This window comes from Ambystoma mexicanum, chromosome 8, assembly GCF_040938575.1.
Source record: "Ambystoma mexicanum isolate Mex_15411 chromosome 8, UKY_AmexF1_1, whole genome shotgun sequence".
In the NCBI taxonomy this organism is placed as follows: Eukaryota; Metazoa; Chordata; class Amphibia; order Caudata; family Ambystomatidae; genus Ambystoma; species Ambystoma mexicanum.
Genome location: NC_090929.1, coordinates 708,094,372 through 708,112,908, shown reverse-complemented (window position 1 = coordinate 708,112,908; position 18,537 = coordinate 708,094,372). Strand labels below are relative to the sequence as shown.

The window sequence follows — 18,537 nt, the reverse complement described above, 5'->3', positions numbered from 1 at the left end:
GATAACCAGGTATCCAAGGAGAAGCCCTGCAGTCCATTTGTAGATTGATTTGCCTTCGACCTCAGTTGGCAACTGAACGCTTTACTTAATTACAAGCTTTGACTACATATGGTAAGCAGCATTTTATAGTTTTAGTCCAAGAGGGACAACAGGGTTGATAAACACTTAAGCAGCTTTTGATTTTAATATCATAAACTTTGTTTATTCTGCATTTCCCACCCTCCTCCCCATATATGGTCCCCAGCGGGGAAGGAATTGGAGCATGATGCAGAGCGGCCTTAAACTGAACAACGCACCATGCCTGGTCAATACACGGTTAAGGATGCACCTAGCCCAGGTTCTAGTTCATTTATGCCCCAGCAGTACATCCTTTTTATCAGGCCTCAAAACGTACACTGTTTTTAAACCTGCTTCCATCATTCCGAGTCTAGAGAAATCACTCGATCCAGGGGTGCCATCTAATTCTGCCCCATTTATCCCCTTCTAAACATTTGTAGCGTGCTGTATATAATCAGGTCTTACTGCACATAACTCATTCTTCCCACTCTACCAATCTGGAGTATCCTTTTCGCTCTACTTAAACAAACCTTCTGACTAATACATTATAGTCTTCTTGCTATGCTAAACAATAGTCCCTGCTTGACCTATCAGCATCTTTTGACACAGAGGGTCTCACAATCCTCCTTCACTCTTTCCCATCTTGGTTTTCAGTGCTCAGTACTTGACTGGTTCTGTACATATCTTACCAACTGCACTTGTTCAATCTCCTGGTCAGGTCAAGATACCACAGTATGATGTTTTGCAAGGCTCCATCCATGGTCCGCTTTCTCCATGCACTACTATTCTTGCTCCCATCATATTTTTTGTGCTCTCACAATTTCTATGCAGATTCCAAGATCTTTCTTGCCTTCTCTTTTACTTAACTATTTATTCTACCAGTTTTGCCTGTCTCTCAGCTAACCAATCTAATGTTGGAGCATCATCTACATCTTAACCCTTCAAACGTGGAATTCTTTTCCTGCTGCCACTAATCCACTGGCCCTTCCTCTGTCTTTGTACAATCTCTTCCACTGCCTAGAACATCAGTGTTCTAGTTTCTCACATACTTCTTGTGTCACCCCCTCCTGTGGTTTTCACCTACATAACATTTGCCAAGCTTGCCTCTTCCTTTCTTTTCATGGCACCAAAATCCTGGTTTCATCTCATTTTTCCTTGGCTCTTTGCTCTACCCTCTTTCTTGATCTTACTTTATCGGCTTGCTCGATTTATAACTTTTATACATCTTTCCTCCAAGGACTATTCTTCCTGTGCTACAATCACTCCAATTGGTCTTTTCAATAACTTAGTTTTTCACTTTTTCTATGCACATTTTAGTATCTCTCCATGATATGGCTCCCCTATTTCTTCAGATGTTTTTCTGTTCTCCTTCTCGCTCTCTCCGCTACCAGTCCCAATTCTGCCCATCAGTTCCCTGTGCCCAATCAAGTTTCCATTCCTTTTCACTCGTTGCCCCTCATTACTGAAACATAAGTCTCCACAATCTTTGATATTGGTTTTCCCATGCATTGATCCATTCAAGCCACTAGCCATGTTGGAGTGATAATTCACTCAGAGTAATATGTGGTGTGCAGGGTCAACGAGACGAGCAGAGCTTCTGGCTTGCAACTTGATATTTTTACCCCTGCTTTTATTCTATATGAGTCTTACTGAACCTTAAAGGATAGGAAAGATCATTATGGACTAGGAGTACGTAAATGAGCAACCAGTTACTTCTAAGTCCTATTCCCTGTCCTCCATAGTTGTGGGAATTTCCAAGAAATTCCCTAAACAGGGTGAAATAAATACAGATGAACCAGATTTATCCAAATATGAAGCCAAGCAGCGCTCTACCAAGTTTGGCGACACCCTGGAGCTAGAATCCATGGAGTAGAGCCTGCAAACTTTGTGAGCGGAGGAGTCCACATAGCTACCTTACCAGTATACTCTACAGAAACAAATGATTGAAAAGCCTCCAACACCACATTTGCCTTGGCTTGGTATGCATGTAGACCCTCTAGTCAAGGGGCTGCTAATTTAATACTACTGTAGAATACAAGGCTATCCAGCATGCAAGACAACCCTTAGCTGTTTTAGTCACTGATACAGAGCCACTATAACCCAGAAACAGGTGAGTGTAGGCATCTTTAGACTTTCAACGCCCCAGCATCCATGGTATGGAGGGTCCTCGACACGTCAGCGTCTTGGTTGGGAAACACCACAAGGGGGCTCATCCCTTGGCTGATTTAGAAAGCTGAAAGAACCTTAGAGATTAAGCTCTGATGTGTATGCAACACAAGCTTTTCCTTGTGGAAGGAAAGAAAAACGGCATCTAACTTTTTCTGTGCACAGAGGTAACGGCTACTAGAAAGGACACTTCCCATGACAATTCATGCTAATTAGAAACCGTGGGTTCAAAGGGGTTGTGCACGAGTGAAGAAAAACAAAAAACAACATTCAAGCAGTAGGAGATAGTCAGTTTCCTTGGGCCTTTGCAATACCACTTGGAAAGAGACATGCCTGTGTTAGTACAACAATAGGTGCTCCGAAGAGACCAGTATCAAAATGTAAAAGTTGCAAGCTACTAGCCAGTCACTCACAACTTCAATCTACAAATACACACCATTTCTCACTCGGCCATTAGACTAGCCAGTGGCTAATGCCAAGTGAACAATTCAAGCACTGAGAACTACAGCTGCCTCCAAGGAACTTGTTCCCTTGGATGAGGAAACCAGTAGCTGAAACTATTCTGCTCACTGGTGTACTGGGATCTGGTGCAATGATTTCTGCTCGCTTTGATCACCTCCATGTCCCATTGGAAAGAGGCCTTAACCATCCCAGACCAAGTCCTCAGGAAGAATACTGGCAAGTTCAGTGATTGAAGGGAACCCCCTTACCCATTGTGACAGAAAATGCCACAAGTCGTAAGAATGTAAGGGGCTGTTGACAATCTGCAGTCCAACAACCAGAACCTGCTTAGACAGTCAAGAACCACCTGGATCAAGTGGCAAGCAACATGGTTTCCTAGTTTCAGTGAAATAGGAGGAAAGGCAGCGCCTGTTTGGTTTTCCTAGAGGGCAGGAGAAAATCATGTGCCAGCAAGTTGAAGCCCTTTCCCTTTGTCAAGGCACAAAATGGGCAGTTCTTCTTGGACCAAGAAGAAAACTAATCCAGGAAGGGAGAGCCTCACAATCTGTTCACCACTTTATCAAGGTTTCCCCATTTACAAGGCTTGGGTAAGTCTGTTCAGGGAATGCACTTGCACACTGTAGCTCAGGTGGGTGGACACTGGAAAGGTCATGTTCTGTAGAAACCAGTGTCACAGATCAGAGATCTCCCAGCTATGCTGACTGACGCAGTTTACATAAAAAAAAAAAAACATGCCGTGGGGTTTCCCCATGAAGATAAACACCACTGATCGAAGTAAAAGGGGCTCCAAGGGGGTTGAGGCTGCGGGTGGTAGGGAAATGGCCTCAAGTTCCAAAATGTTGATGTGTAAATCTGGATCTTGTGAGGTTCTTAATTTGTGCACCTGCATGTGACCCAGCACGCCCCATGCCCATCATGGGTTGGGGCACCTGTTTCAATAGCCACTGTGGGACTCCATTTCTGATAAGAGCATCCCCTTCACCACAGTAGATCCTTCCTGAAAATGCCCAAAGGCCATACCATGTCCGATTGGAGGCCAGACTCATGATCCCAGATGATCAAGCTATTCTGTGTGATCTAGCATACCTGGGCAGAGAGATGGGTGGCGCGTATGCTGCCCAGCCCGTGGAGCTCTCTGCAGATCTGGAACGGTTATCTTTAGATACTTTTCTCCCCTAATTATATATTAGTCCTCTGGCAATTTATCGAGTCATGTGCTGACATCCACTACTGCTCAACTGCAATAGGCAGGTAACAGATATATATATATATATATATATAGCCAGAGGACTAATATATGTGATCATTCTAGAAGCAGCTGTTACGTACCGCTATGCAGCCAGGGTTTTCCCAGTAGCTGTTAAAACTTTGCATTCTCACATTTTTTAGGGAATTCCGTTTCCTGCCACGTATCTGCGCCCTGCTGCGGTGTGCGACTGCACTCCAATGCAGTTGATCTTCCTGACAAGCTCTTGTTGAGGAATCGAAGGTTAGTAACATTCTCCTATGTCTTAAGAGTTCTGTTGAGTGCCCACTCTAAATCTTTAGTAATTGTTTCTTCATAATTCCTTAGGTACCCACACTTTGAAAATGTTGAACAGTTGGAACCAATAGCAATCCTAGGCCAGGGGATGGATTAACCCTTAATCCGAAATGTGTTGGCAAAATAGACCTAATTGTGCTATTTGGGACATTTAACTGATTTACAAGACTTTCTTCACATGTCTTTGCGTGGATGTTAACACAAGTCATCAGATGTACTTGGTATCATATGGAATGTTCTGATATTTTTTATGAAATTTATTTTGATTCCAATCCCCTGGTTTAACAAGAAGAAAATGTGGTTTGTGAATATAATTTGATGCACACTGGACATACTTGGCATATTTGTAGTATGTCCGAGTTTAACACTGGCTGTTGAAAAGATTGTGTTTTTCTATATTAAACAAATCCATCTTCACGTAAACTTGTTCTGCATGAAGTGAAGTTTGCAGATTGTTGTTGTACCACATAATTTACAAGTAGTCTTTCTCTTAGAGAGTTACTACTATTAGAGCTCTAGTGTATTGAATTTTGTTGAATCCATGATTTAGTCCATACTCCTGTTCATACCCAGTTAGGTGGGATTGCAGGATAATTAGCCTTGGGACACTGCCCCCTTAGGAGTACATATGGGGATATCATGTGGCAACATACAGTTTCGTTCTTAAATATAAATAACTTTTGTCCCCGAGAGCACAGCGATGGAGCCACCTAATGGAGAATAGGGGTTTTGTAATGCTCAATGGGGCAACTCAACCAACTTGGGGTAGAAGCAGAATTGACAGCAGTAATTGATTATATATTTTGTCTCTAGAAATGCCTATCCAGAAATGCTGGAATTCCATGTATTGTCCAACCAGAATAGTAATCAAAATCGTCTAACTTTAAAATGGATAACCCCTGTAAGTCCACCTCGAAGTCAATTTTATTTGCATAAAGTAACTCTTGAAGGTTGTAGAAATAGACTAACATGGGTCAGAAGCCAAGCTGGGTAAATTAGAAAACTGTCCGGTGCATGGATTTCAGGGACTGGATAACATCAAGGTAAATGCACGTGTCGGGTCCATTTACTCAAAAATCCAAGGCTGGCTTTCGCTCCTCATTTGCTCATACACGTTTTTGATCGGGAGGTTCAACTGAGGAAAGCGCAATTGAGGAACAAACTCTGGGTACTGCAAGCCAACTGCAATTCTAAAGGAAAACTTACAAAAAATAACAAAAATATAAGAACTGGTTGAGACTTGACATAATGAAAATGTACCAAAGTGGCATTGAGGAGATGCTTCAAGCTATAACCTCTAAATGAAGCACTCAATTTGGCCCCTTTTGAAAGTTGAATATAAAGACAAAACAGCCCCTGTACTGATTAATTCGATACAGAAAGAAGTCTGGATGGCCTATTTCACTGATCTGTATGCTAGTAAGGATAAATCTAATTTCCTTATAAAGTACAAGAAAGATGAACTGAAGGTACTTCGATTTGATGAACATGATATTCTGATGGAAAAACATATTCTGATGGAAACTAAGGAGTACTTCAAAAACTCCAGGCCCGGATCGCCTAACCAACTACATGTTAAAACAGCATCCAGAATCATGGGCACAAATACCATTCTTAATTTTCCACCAGATAATTCTAGGAAGGAGAATTTTTAAGAAGGGGATAGAGATAATCCCAAAAAGTATCGCCCGATGGAGATTCTTGATTAGCATAAATAGATTTATGGAGGAAGACTTTTAATGTCTAAACTTAGCAGTGATGAATGGAGGTCTGAAATGGTTACACCACTGGTCGAGTGGGCTGAACCTCTTTCCCGGTCAGGTTGTAACATTCAGATATACATAGTATGATTCAGAGACGGCGTTTGTTTAGTAACTTCTTGTCCAATTCTGTGGCCAACACAGCCAACAAATAGGTGGTTGTCCACTCTGATCTTCAAAACCCAGTTGAAATAAAAACTCAAGGCTCGTCTAAGTTAAAGCCTGTAATCTCTCCTCCTCTTTAGATGGAGGAGAAGGGTAGAAAGCCAGTAAGACTCGTGTGTCAAATTAAATTGACACCATTTGAGGGATGAACTCTCAAAACTACCTTGTCTGTATGAAAGACTGCAAATGGTGGTTTAGAAGACCAGGCCTGAAACTCGCTCACTCTGCTAGCATAAGACACATTAAAAATACAGTTCAAAGACAACATCCTAGGTGGACAAGAATGTAATGGCTCAAAAGGGGAACCCATCCGGAAGCTTAAAACTAGGTTGAGATCCCAAACGGGAACAATAAAAAAAAGGAACTTGTGGGAAGATGTTGGTCAACCCCTTCAGAAGTTAGATGACTATTGGAATCTTGAAGTAGGAACCTTGTTCCGGAGAGCACTTGAAAATGGACAGCAGTGTAGGTCCCCCCACACCACCCGAATGGTTGAATGCAGTAAAAAAAAAAAGACAAAACTGATGGGTCACAAGTTAATGGATCAATTCCTTTATCTCTACACCAGCTGAAAAATGTGGTCCAACGGCAACAGTATAAAGATTTTGTTGCTGGCCTACTGGCCAAAAGCAACACGTCCATGACATCTTCCAGAAGGTCCCAATCTTTGTACCTCAACCTCTCAGAAACCATATGTGGAGGAGATTGAGGGTCCTGATCTCTGGATGAAGAATGCAACCCCCTCTTGCGTGAGAATGTCCTTTTTGTGGAAGATGAATTTGAGGTGAAGGTAGATTGACGTTTCCAGAAGTTCAGGGTACCACGTCCTCCTACCCCAGTCCGGGGCAATCGGGATCATGGATTTCTGAAATTCTTAGCCTCCTGTGAACTTGAGGAATGACAGTGATCGGCAGAAACGCTTACAGAAGGGGAAATTCCCAGTCCACGTGTCCCCTAGAGCTCCTCTCGGGGGAAATTCCCTGGAGCAGCACTTCCAGTTGACACTGGCTGCCAACAGATCTACTTGTGGGGTTCCCCAAAGGGTGAAGATCTCTTGAAAAACTGAGCTAACTTCCACTCATGGGAGACTGCTCTGCCTGCTCAGAGCATCCGCCACAGTGTTTTCTTCTCCAGCCAGACTTCTTGCAGTACCCAAAACCAGAGCTGCATTGCCCCTCTGCACAGAGGTAGTGAACCCCACATCCCCGCTTGTTGAGGTAATGCTTGGCCACTGTGTTGTCCATCATTATAGGGACACCCTTTCCTCGTACAGAGTGCAGAAGGCCATCAGCGCTGTCCGATTTCCCTCAACTCCAAAAGGTTGATATGCAGTTTGGACTCAGACGGAGACCAATGTCGGCTGATAGACTGTTGGTGTGACCTCCCCAACCCGATAAGGAGGCGTCTGTAACCACTGCAATCGCTGGCCATGGTTGCCAAAAGGGATTTCCCTTCAACAAATTATCTGTGACAGACAACCACAGGAGATCCTGAGCGACCCTGTTCGGTATTCGTACCAGCCGGAGAACTGATCACTGAATCCTGAGGGCCCACTGAAGAGACCTTATTCTCATACGAGCCTCCGGCACCAGAAAAAAGTAGGATGCCATGCGACCGAACAACCTCAAAAAATCGAAGGCTGGAAGATTTGAGGCACTTTGAGTTGTGTTTACCATCTGTGCCCTCACCTCAGGTGGCAAAGCTTTCTACCCTCCCCTGCCCTCCTCTGCCTCCTGAGGAAGAGGCCAGGATTGCAGCTTCTGGGAAGGTGTCATTTGGGACTTCTTGAAGTTGAGGGAGAAGCCCAGCTTGTGGACAGAACAGGTGCTGTCCAGATGTTCCAGAGCCTGTTTGGGTGAACAGGCTCCGATCAGCCAATTGTCTAGGTAGGGGTACATGTGAATCTCCCCCCTACCCTACCACCCCCCCCCCATGACCACCTGTAGATTCACTGCCACCACCGCCATCAGCTTGTTGAAAACCCTTGGGGTGGAGGTCAGGCCGAATGTCAGCACTCTAAACTGATATTGAGAACTGCCAATGACGAATCGCAGGTATTTCCTGTGCTTGAGATTAATTGGCATATGAAAATAAGCATCCTGAAGATGTGTGAGAGTGACCATCTTGAACTGATCCTTCCTGAGGAACTTGTTCAAGCATCTCAAGTCCAAGATGGGTTGCAACCCTCCATCCTTTTTTGGTATCAGAAGATAAGGAGAATGCCGGCCTTGATTTCTTGCAGCTGCAAGTACTTGTTCGACTGCACCCTTCGCTAACAGTTTCTGAATCTCCAGAAGGAGCGGATCTGGTACTTTCAGGGACTGGTCTCAAACAGGACAAGCTGGTGGTTGCTTTAGAAAAGGGAGGCAGTAACCATGGGCAACAGTTTGTAGTGGCCAAGCATCTGTTGTAATACTTCGCCATTCTTTCAGATGCTGGCATAATCGGTCTCCCACCACTGTTGAATGTTTCAAGTTTTCAAAGTGGTTTTGTGGCACCGGTTGGTGCAGAAGGCAAGGCAGCGTATACTGCTGCAGCTCCTCTGCATGTACGCCCTCGACCGCCTCGAGGTTGCCTTCTCTGTCCCCTCTGGTCAAATTGACCTCTTCCTGTGCTAACTGAGAAATAGTAACAAAACTAACGATTTCTCCATCACTGAGCAGAAGATGGAGCTGTTCGACCTTGTTGGGGCTGCCTAATGGCCTGAAGGTTTTGCTGCTACTTTGACTGCAACTTTAAGACTTTAGTCTGCTTTACAGCCAAACGAGTAGGACCCTTCAACGGCATATCCAATTATCTAGATTGCACGTCACAAGTAAACCCTGATTTACAAAGCCAGGCAAATAGACTAATTACTGTCCCAGCAGCCATAGAACAGCTAATCCAATCTACAGTGTCTAGCCCCGACGGCAATGATTGGCACATGTTTAACCTTCCTGAATAATGCTAATAAATCCATCCCTTTGCTCACCCTCTGGGAGGTGTTCAGATGCCATGGCTATCACCTCCCACAAAGTGTAGGTGAACTTCGCTACAGCACATTTGTTGCTTTCAGTGCCATACTCCCCGCGGTGAAAACCTTACTTACCATGGCATCGAGCCTTTAATCTTCCCTGTCCAGAGGGACTGTGGGATAGGCTTCTCCCTTAGATGTAGAAGTAGCTACTTGCACAACAAGGCTTTGTGGACTCTGATGTTTCAAAAGAAACTCTGGATCCACTGATTAGTCTGTTTTTTAGTGAAATCCTTGTGAACCACAGGGATGGCGTCTGGATTTTTCCAGTTCTTGTTTCCACTGCTGTATGGAAGGGTAGGACTGGGTCCTTATGAAGTCCCCTGTCCAGGGCATCATGTTCATATTCAACAGATCTACCCCATCCAAGGTATTCAATAACCTTTGCCATTACTGACATAAGATGCATCAGCATAACCTGGACCTCCAGGAGTGCCAAAATCAACCTCTGGAGGGGTGTCTAGACCACAGGCATCCTGCAGGGTGTCCACAAGGTCTCATTTTAGATTCTTACGATATTAGCTCCTCTGGGAACACCAGGAGCGCCGTATTCCCAACCAAAACTATAAATGGGGCTTTCTTCCTCATCCTCATAAACAGAGGCCATGGACTTAAGTCTTTTTCCTTGAGGTTTACAGACTTGCAAAAGGCCTCCGACCCCGACTCCGTATCGAAAGACTACTTCAACACCGACAAATGGTTCAGAGGAGGAGGATCCCTTTGAGGCACCAAGATGCCTTGGAGGTATTCAAATCCTTCCAAGCCTTCTACGTACTATCCGGGCCCTCGGGCGCACGGCCAGTGGTTTGTTGGCCTTCAAGCGATGTGGCGGAGTCTCCAACGTAGGAGCTGGCTTTGCTGCCTTCAAAAACCTTTAACATCTGCTTGACTGGACCCCTTTTGAGGAAATCTTACGGTTTCCTTTCGGCGAGGAATCCGTAGAGGATGACTGAGCAATTACTTTTTCTTTGATCTCCTCGAAGATGGCGAACAGGACCGCTGAGATCTCATATGCTTCAAACATTTACTGTGCCTCTTGGCCCAGTGTGGAGATCTGCCTCTTGGGCTCTTCTCTTTGGACAAAAACTTTTTGGGGGTCATTGAAGACAAGCTCGGGATGGTTTGCCCAAAGCAAGTTTCTCCTTTAACGCTTTTCCGGTCAGACTGGCAGGAGCCACAATCTTAGATGTGGGCCACCCCCAGGCACCAGAGACATGCTCAATTAGGATCGGTTATGGACATCTTATCCGAACATTCATCACATTTCGGGGCACAAGTAGACTTTTTATAACTCTTAACTACGCAGTAAATACCACGCTGAGGCAAAGAACTATTTCGAGCAGCTGTGCTGAAAAACAGAGCGGAGGAACGGGCGTGGTGCATGCCATATATACCAGTGTCGACGTCATACTCTAGGACGACGCAGGCTCTCGAGTGACAAGACGTAGACGACACACGGCACCCTCTATTGAGAAATGTTTCCGAGATACTAGCAGGATATCGAGTATATCAAAGATGAATGAGAGGACAATCCATTTGAATAGAATATTTAGTAGTGTTAGACTTCAGAGAGGCTCTCAGATTTCAGACGAATTCTAAAATCCAGTTCGGGCATTTCTAAACTCATTGATACTTCACACAAAGAATGTACACCTGATAACTACCTGAACTGCGACAGCTAAGGCTTCATTCCCATATAATGCCAAGGAGGAATCATTCAAAGCCGACATTTCAAACACTTAATTGCTACGGAGATCAGCATTACACAAAACAAACAGTTCTGGAAAAAGCCCAAAAAAAGAAATAGGAGCACCAATGAGAAACGCCTCGCACAGATATTAGCCAAACAAAACTACAGCAATGTCCTTGAAGTCCATGGTAGGCCCACTTCATTTGACATGGCCCTTGGTAAGCGGGAGGCAATGGAACGATCAGAAATTGACAAAATGAAGCACTCCATGAGAGGATTCAACAATTGGGGGAGATGGACATAAGCACTTGTTCACCAACCCCAATTTCTACAGGACAAAATGACAGACTGAACTAAAATGCAAGGAAATGGTCAGGACTAGTAAACAGTGGAGCAAAAAAGTGTGATTTGTAGTACAACTGACTGTAATGAAAGGATACCATTAACACTTAGCACAAGGTCTGAAATCTGATCGCACAAGCATGCATCACTGATCAGAGGCACAAATGCCAAGAAATCACCAGTTTTCTTCAGAAGATAAATGCATTCTACACAGAACCATTTTAACAAACTCTAACAAACATAAATGGCTCAGGGTTCAAAACTGCTGGGAGCCATTTAGATCCTGCTTATAGCCCAAAAGAGCCTGGTTAGCTTAATAACAGCTATCTGAAGTTACTGTTATCACCCCAGGCCAACTCGTACTATTAAAATATACCCAACTGACATTAAATCTGTGTTTGGGAAGGTGTATAAAGATGGCACTCTAGACACATTTAAAGCACAGCAGGCCAGATAGAAACAGTGTTAAAACTGAAGACCAATTGAGAAATTAAAAACATAGCTACAAATAAACGGAAGCCATTTATTGTAGAGCTTGAAAGCACCACATTGTAAATAAATTGCCAAGCAACAGAACTTACTTGGATGTAATGTTGGGACATGCTGGCCAAGTCGGTCATCTTTGAGCATGTGTAGAAGAGTGGTTTTGCCTGCATTGTCTAATCCCAAGAACACAAGTTTTCCAGATTTCTTATACAAACCTGTAAAAGGGTGGTGCAATTAAAAAGGTTACTTCAGTGCATTAAAATGTGTAAATAAAAACAATGTAGTACATCAAAACATCAGTAAGCCAATTTAAAAGATCAATAAATGCACTTTTAACATCAGGCCATAAATCTTTGCAGTCTCCCTTCAGTAACAAGGAATAGTATTTTTGCTAAGACATATGTCCAGCTCTCTTTGTAGTACAATGTGTCTGATGTCTCGGACAACAACCAACACTACCAACCCCAAGAAAAACTGGAAATTCAATGCGTTTATTAATATGCTCTTTTACACAAATGATTTGCAGTTAAGAAAGCTGAATTAAGGAATCCCAATTCTAGTAAATTAAGTTTTAGCAGTAATGCCACTTACTGGTGTAACATTTGTTAGATTTATGCTGTAGCTTTCAAAACACATTGATAGCACAGCTCACGGGAGGGGAAAAGTATGATCAAGCAATTTCTTACAAATCTGCATGTCCGAGTATTTTCAGTTAAGTTTTTATACTGCACCGGTCACCACCTAAGTAGTCTTAACAGCATAAAGGTTTGTCTGCAGAGATGCATTATGTCCCCCAAAAGAGATAACCAGACCTTGGAGTGTGAGAAGATCAAAAACAAAATCAGAAAATGAGAGTAAGAATAAAGAGAGGAACGGGTTGAACACGCATTAAAGATTTGTGCAGCTAAGGAAAGGCATTATGGGGACTGGAAGAGGTCTACGATAGTTTGTATAGCTGTAGAGTCAGGGAATCATGATAATGCCTATAACTATTCTATTGTGTATTGCACCACAAACCCGAAGGCCCCAGAGCGCTCAAATGCAAAGACACAAACGTGAATAAGAGGAAGAATGGACCAATGCCTTTGTCAAATATAAGTCTTCACACACTTCTTAAACTGAAGCAGAAAAGATAGTCTTCAAAAGGAGACGGTAGTGCATTCCAGAAAGATGGTGTACAAACATCAAAATAGACAACCATTTTTTTGCAGAGCAAACCGAGGTTGATCCAATAAGTTATCCTTATTCAAGTGCAAGGATTTTCTGACAGGTGTAGAGAGATAACAGGAGGCTTTACCGGACAAACATTTGTTTACAAGAGTAAGAGCATTGCCCTGCACTGGGAGCCAATGCAATTGTCGCCAGGCTTATGTAACATGCGCTCGTTTCCCAAGGCCATAATCTGGTTGAATTACCCCATTTTGAAGCTTCCTGATTTTAAAAGAATCAAACATGAAGGAAGAAGCAAATGCAGCGACTGACACGCTTCATCGGTCAAATGACAGAGGAATCAGGGAACAAGGAAGGTTAAGGTAGGGAGAGGAGAGCGGTCTGACCAGGAGATAGGGGTAGAGAGGGAGGTCTGTTGAGATGAGAGCATCCAAGGTGTGTCCGGCAGAGTGGGTTGGCACAGAGGGAAGGATAGAGAGGGAAACTGTTGCAGAAAGTATCACAGAGGTCACGGAAGAGAACAGTGGCCACATCAAGAGTCGCGATGGATGTTGAAGTCCAAGGAAGATCTGTTTGGGGGAAGGTGGCATGAAGAGGTTGGCTCATTCCGAGAAGAGGAACACTGTCCTGGGGTCTGTAGATGGTAGCAAGATTAAGAGAGAACGTAGGTGAGACACAGCCTGCAGACAATGCTTTCAAAGGAAGAGTAAGTGTGAGTGGGGATGTTGGAGGCAGGAATCCAAGATCAGAACCACTCCACCACCAGGCCAGGAGGTCCTGGGATTGGACAGGATTGTGTAGCCCTCAGGGAGAAGTGTGTCAAAAGCGAGGACAGATGGCCTTTAACCACATCTCAGTGACAGCAAGGACAAAGGTCAAGGTCTTCAAGGAGGTGACATGACAGGTGATAGCTACCCTTCTCGCTCTGCTAAGTGAAGTTGGTTGCCACCTATAAAGGATTTGGAAGGGGGCACAGGGGTGGGGTGCCCCCACTGGGGGTGAGGCAGAGGTTGGGCTGAGAGAGTGCCATAAGACAAGACATTACAGTGCATTTGGAAGATGCAACGTGAGCCAAGAGCACTTCCCATCTGGTGCCACCAGTAATGGGCGAGGAGGCGAAAGGGGAGAGGACAGACCATATGGTGGGTCCATAGGTTAGAAGAAGGAATAGCAAAGAGAACGTCAGTGATAGACTATCTGGAGGTAGCATTGATGTGGATGTCTGCAATGGGAAGATCAGGGTTGGAACTCAGGAGTGCTTTTTTAGATTCTTCCTTCCAGATTTTGGGAGAGTGGAAGGATAGGAGATAGAGAAGCAGTTAGAAAGGATAAAGGAGACTGAGAACACCATGTGGGCAGCACAAGAGGAGGAGGAGGAGGGGGGGGGGGGGTCAAGGGGAGAGCCTGAGGATAGCAGACAGGAGGGTCAGAGGCACTATGCAACAATAGAATATCACAGGCTGCCAAATAGACAAATCAGTGAGCATGGTGGAAATGGCCAGATTTAGATTAACAAATTTGTAGCACAACTAAATTTGATTTAGCCAGAAAGCACTCAAGAGCAGTACAAATGGTGGACGCACAGTTGGAGGCACGCCAGAGAATACAAATGGTTATAAATCATGTATTTTTCTTGTTTCTTTTGAAGCAGGGCATTAAGATAGCAGTAGAGAAGCAGTCAGTATAATGCATATCAAGATGCATATTACTGTAGGTGCAGAGCATTACAGGTTAAAGATTAGGCATGTAGGAAAAGGAACAGGCAGCAAATCAATCAGGCACAGTGTCCAAGGAAGGTGGGAGGCCAAGTGAGAACCATAATTGCTTACTAGGGCAATTGAAAGCAAAATTGTGTTTATGGTCAGAGGATGTGGGTCACCAAATCAGTATGAAACCTTTGGGAGTGTTGCTGAGTAGCTGCAGGGGGAGGTGCTCCCTCCAGCTCCAGACAGGCTCAGACAGGTGCCTAGTGGTGGACCTTGGTGAAGGGGGTCGGCTCAGTCTGCCGGCTCCCTGATTGGCCACCCAAAGCAGCAGCCTTAAGCCCAATCAGAGCCAAAGCATGTGTGCTGGGGAGCCACTCCAGTGTGAAGTATGGCAACATCCATCTTTGAGCAGCTATGGCCTCATGAAAATCACTACACTGAAGGAAAGCGGCACAAAACTGTGGAAAAAAGCGGCAACAAGCCCAGGCTGCAGTGGGCGTCACCCAAGGGGCATTTCAGGAGATTTTTGAGCAAACATTCGTAGTTGTGCAAGGAGCGCTGAAAACCTTCTGAAAAAGCCCTACTGGGCTTACCTGAAAGTCTGTTGCATTAGTGGTAGATGCCGCCTCGTGGTCAAAGGCAGGCTTTCAATCTACTTGTTGTGGGGCATGCTGGTGAAGTAGTGAGGCAGAGGAGAGCACATGTTGCCCGATTACTGATAAAGCCCTGCTGGGCTTACCTGAAGGTCTGTTGCATTTGAATGTTAATAAAATATGTTCCATCATGTGCTCTCTGGAGTAGGGTATTTAATCATGAAGAAAACACAGAGTATAAACGGGGTTATAATTAAATAATTCCCTGTGGAGCTGAAGTAAATACCAGCCACACTGACAGTGCGGAGTAGTTAGGTTCTTTTTATTATATGCATCTAAGCCAGCCACACGTTCCCACTCCCAGTGCAGGCGGAAAAACACAAACTAAGAAACTCCAAACAGGGACCTACAGGACAATAGATTTTCATAAGAAACTCATAATCAGGACCTACAGTATCATTGATTAACAATAGATAAACGTTATGTTGGTCTACACAACCTGTGCAAAATATGGGTACTTTTTGCTAATACAGAAATAAACACTCAATGAAGATTTAAGCATGGGAATTTTGGACCACAGGAGGAGACCATGGCGGCATTGGAAAAAGCTACTGGAAAACGCAATTTTAATGTGCTTAACATCAAGCTGCCCGGCCAACTTGAGGTGGACACAGCTGGGCATATTTGGAAACAATGAGCCAATCCTGGAGGTAGACCGAAGTGGTGACAAATTACACCCATACCAGAGGGGACTAGATGCTTAACCGATGCCAACTCCATGCTATAAAAGATCAATTCAAAGTGTATGAAATCTCCTAAAATGAATTAGATAACTAACCCCCTATATTAATTTTCCAAGGTCCCTAGGGTGCTAGGGAGTTGGGAGGTCCTCTCCACTAAGGGGGTGCTCATTCCAAATAGGAAAGTCATAGGGCCTCATTACGACCCAGGCGGTAAGTTACCGCCTGGGCCGTGACTTTACCACCATGGCGTAAACTATGTTTACGCCATGGTGGTTGGCGGACTTACCGCCCCATTCCGACCTTGGCGGGGCGGTAAGTCCCCAATCCCCATTTACCCTTCCCCGTTCCCATTTTTGCCCCATAGGGCATAATGGGAGTGGGGAAGGCGTTAATTACGCCACCGTAAATTACGGTGGCGTAATTAACTCCATGGTCCCTTAGCGCCATGGATTTTAACACCTGCTAAAAGCAGGTGTTAAATCCGCCATGGCGCTAAGGGACCTCGTACTCAGGCGGTAAGGGTCGGCGCTGTTTACGCTGCCGTAAACCCCTTACCGCCTGGGTCGTAATGAGGCCCATAATATTGTGTGTGAAATTCAAGTGCTTCCCATTATATTGAAAGCTTGGTGAGGTGTGACGCTGTGCCAAATACAGGGAATTCTTCATGTCTCCCTGAAGGGGGAGTCACCCCCTTGGGGACTAGAGACGTGAGCCCTCTCAACACCCACCCCCCCCCCCCACCCCCAAGGGAACCGGGAAGCAGGATCCCACTGAGGTGAAGCCCTCCTCCCCTCACTGGAAATGAGGTTCAATCGAAAGGGATATTAGTTTCCCTCCCCATCACCAAGATTCCAGTACTATCTTTGTTGGCTAAAATATCTAATAGCTGAAAACTTCCTTTAAGTAATGCCAGGTGTGGTTTCGGACTGTCTTGTGTGGATAGGATCAGCTAAGATTCTAAGAGCCATGCAAGTTCCACACCATAACAGAGGGATAAAGAGCCAATCATCCTTAGAACGGCAAAGACATCTGTGGAGGTGTGGCAGGAAGAAGACAGCGTCAACCAAGTATTTTGACCCAGCTGAGGTTGAGCTCATAGAAAAAGGCTAAGCATGCGCAACGCTATCAAATCTGCTCCGGGAGAAACAGGAAATGCTGGGTAAAGAACACCAATGCGGGCCCAAGATGAGCGACAGGGAGACTGAGGAACAGCTGCCAAAGCACACCAGAAAAGCCACAGAAGTGAAGCACAAGTCCGGACTGTGTGGAGGAACCCGAAGATGTCCAAGAACAGGCGAGGCTTGCGCAGAGCCTGCCATGCTCCAGAGCAGCACCTCAGTGAAACAAAAAGGTTTGCAGTGGCTCCACGCGAAGAGGGAAGTAAGGCCCTACCATAGCCAAAGGCATGGCGAGACCAAGCAAACAGAGCTCCCTCCACCCCCCAAAAGCAATGTAGAGATGAGAGCCAAAGATGACGGGCTGCAAGCGACTATACCCTGTGAAGGCATCATGAATAAGGACACAGACAACATATTCCTTCGGTTTTATTAACTTAAATGACAGGATGGGAAAAGGCCTAACTTACCCTATGCTAAGGTTGGGATTTCCCTACCTAAATAAAACCAAGGAAGGTCAGAGTCACAAAGTTCAATTTATCTGTCTGTTCAAACCCTATACTCGCAGCTTCCTTTTAGTTCCCCCTCCCCAAGTATAAAACAGTTCCAAAAAGCAAAGTCTCAAAATTCCCTTTCAAATGCACTAGTTCAGGTGTCAGGATTTCCTTTCTCCAGGTAACGACTCTGGGTGTCCTTTCCCAAGTTTCAAGTAACAGTTCAATCAACCTTGAGATTAATGTTCCTAGTTAGGACTCTGGAATCCCTTCCCCAAGTTTCAAGTGGCACAGTTCAAAATAAAAAATCTGTCTCCATAGTTTAAGTATTGTTGATTTGAAAATGTTTTCAGATAATTTGCAGCTTGCATATAAAAGGTGAACATTTCATAACGGGACAATGTTTTACTTCAGTTCGGGTTTATTTTCCCTCCATATATAGTTCAAGAGTTTTAAACGGTTCACTGATCAGAGACCTTCGAAAACATGTTTGACACACGCGACCTCTCGGATACAAAGTATTCACGTCAGGAAATGTTAAAGTTTGCGCACAGGGTTTCTCAATACCGAGAAACTCACCGGTCGCTTTCAAAGCGTGTGCTGCAGCACAGATCACAGAGCCTTCTTCCTTTAGTGTCCGGCTCCAGTTCCTGCCCCTTAGACACTCCTGGGGTGGTCCGCCACCAAAGAGGAATGAGCACATTGAGTAGAAAGGGAATGGGCAGCCTTACAGCACAGCCCCCTTCACGAGTACCAGCTCCCATGCCACATCGTAGGGTTCTCTGCTGCATGCACCAGCCTCCTGGTCCTTTTCCTGTCGTTCCCCTCTGCCACTGGGTTGGGCTCCCTGCAGCCCTTTAACAATCTGCAAGTGTGGATGATCAATTAGCCTTGCCCGACCACCATTACGAGGACATGCATGACCTTCACTACTCTTAGCAGGCATCGTCCTCGTCCCAGTACTAGAGTGGTAAAAGCATAGTCTTCATTGCTCTTAGTGGTCTCTTCTTCGTCCCAGTACTTTCATGTCAA

The 18,537-nt window shown here is 44.8% G+C and overlaps 1 protein-coding gene across 1 annotated transcript in view; it reads right to left on the bottom strand.

The window, feature by feature from the left end:
- LOC138472375 (small COPII coat GTPase SAR1A) overlaps positions 1–18,537 on the bottom strand; it is a 271,220-nt gene that overhangs the window by 213,221 nt on the left and 39,462 nt on the right. The window contains exon 3 of the mRNA XM_069610511.1: positions 11,780–11,899. Within this exon, the coding sequence (XP_069466612.1) occupies positions 11,780–11,899 (120 nt within the window). The remainder of the gene's footprint in view (positions 1–11,779; positions 11,900–18,537) is intronic.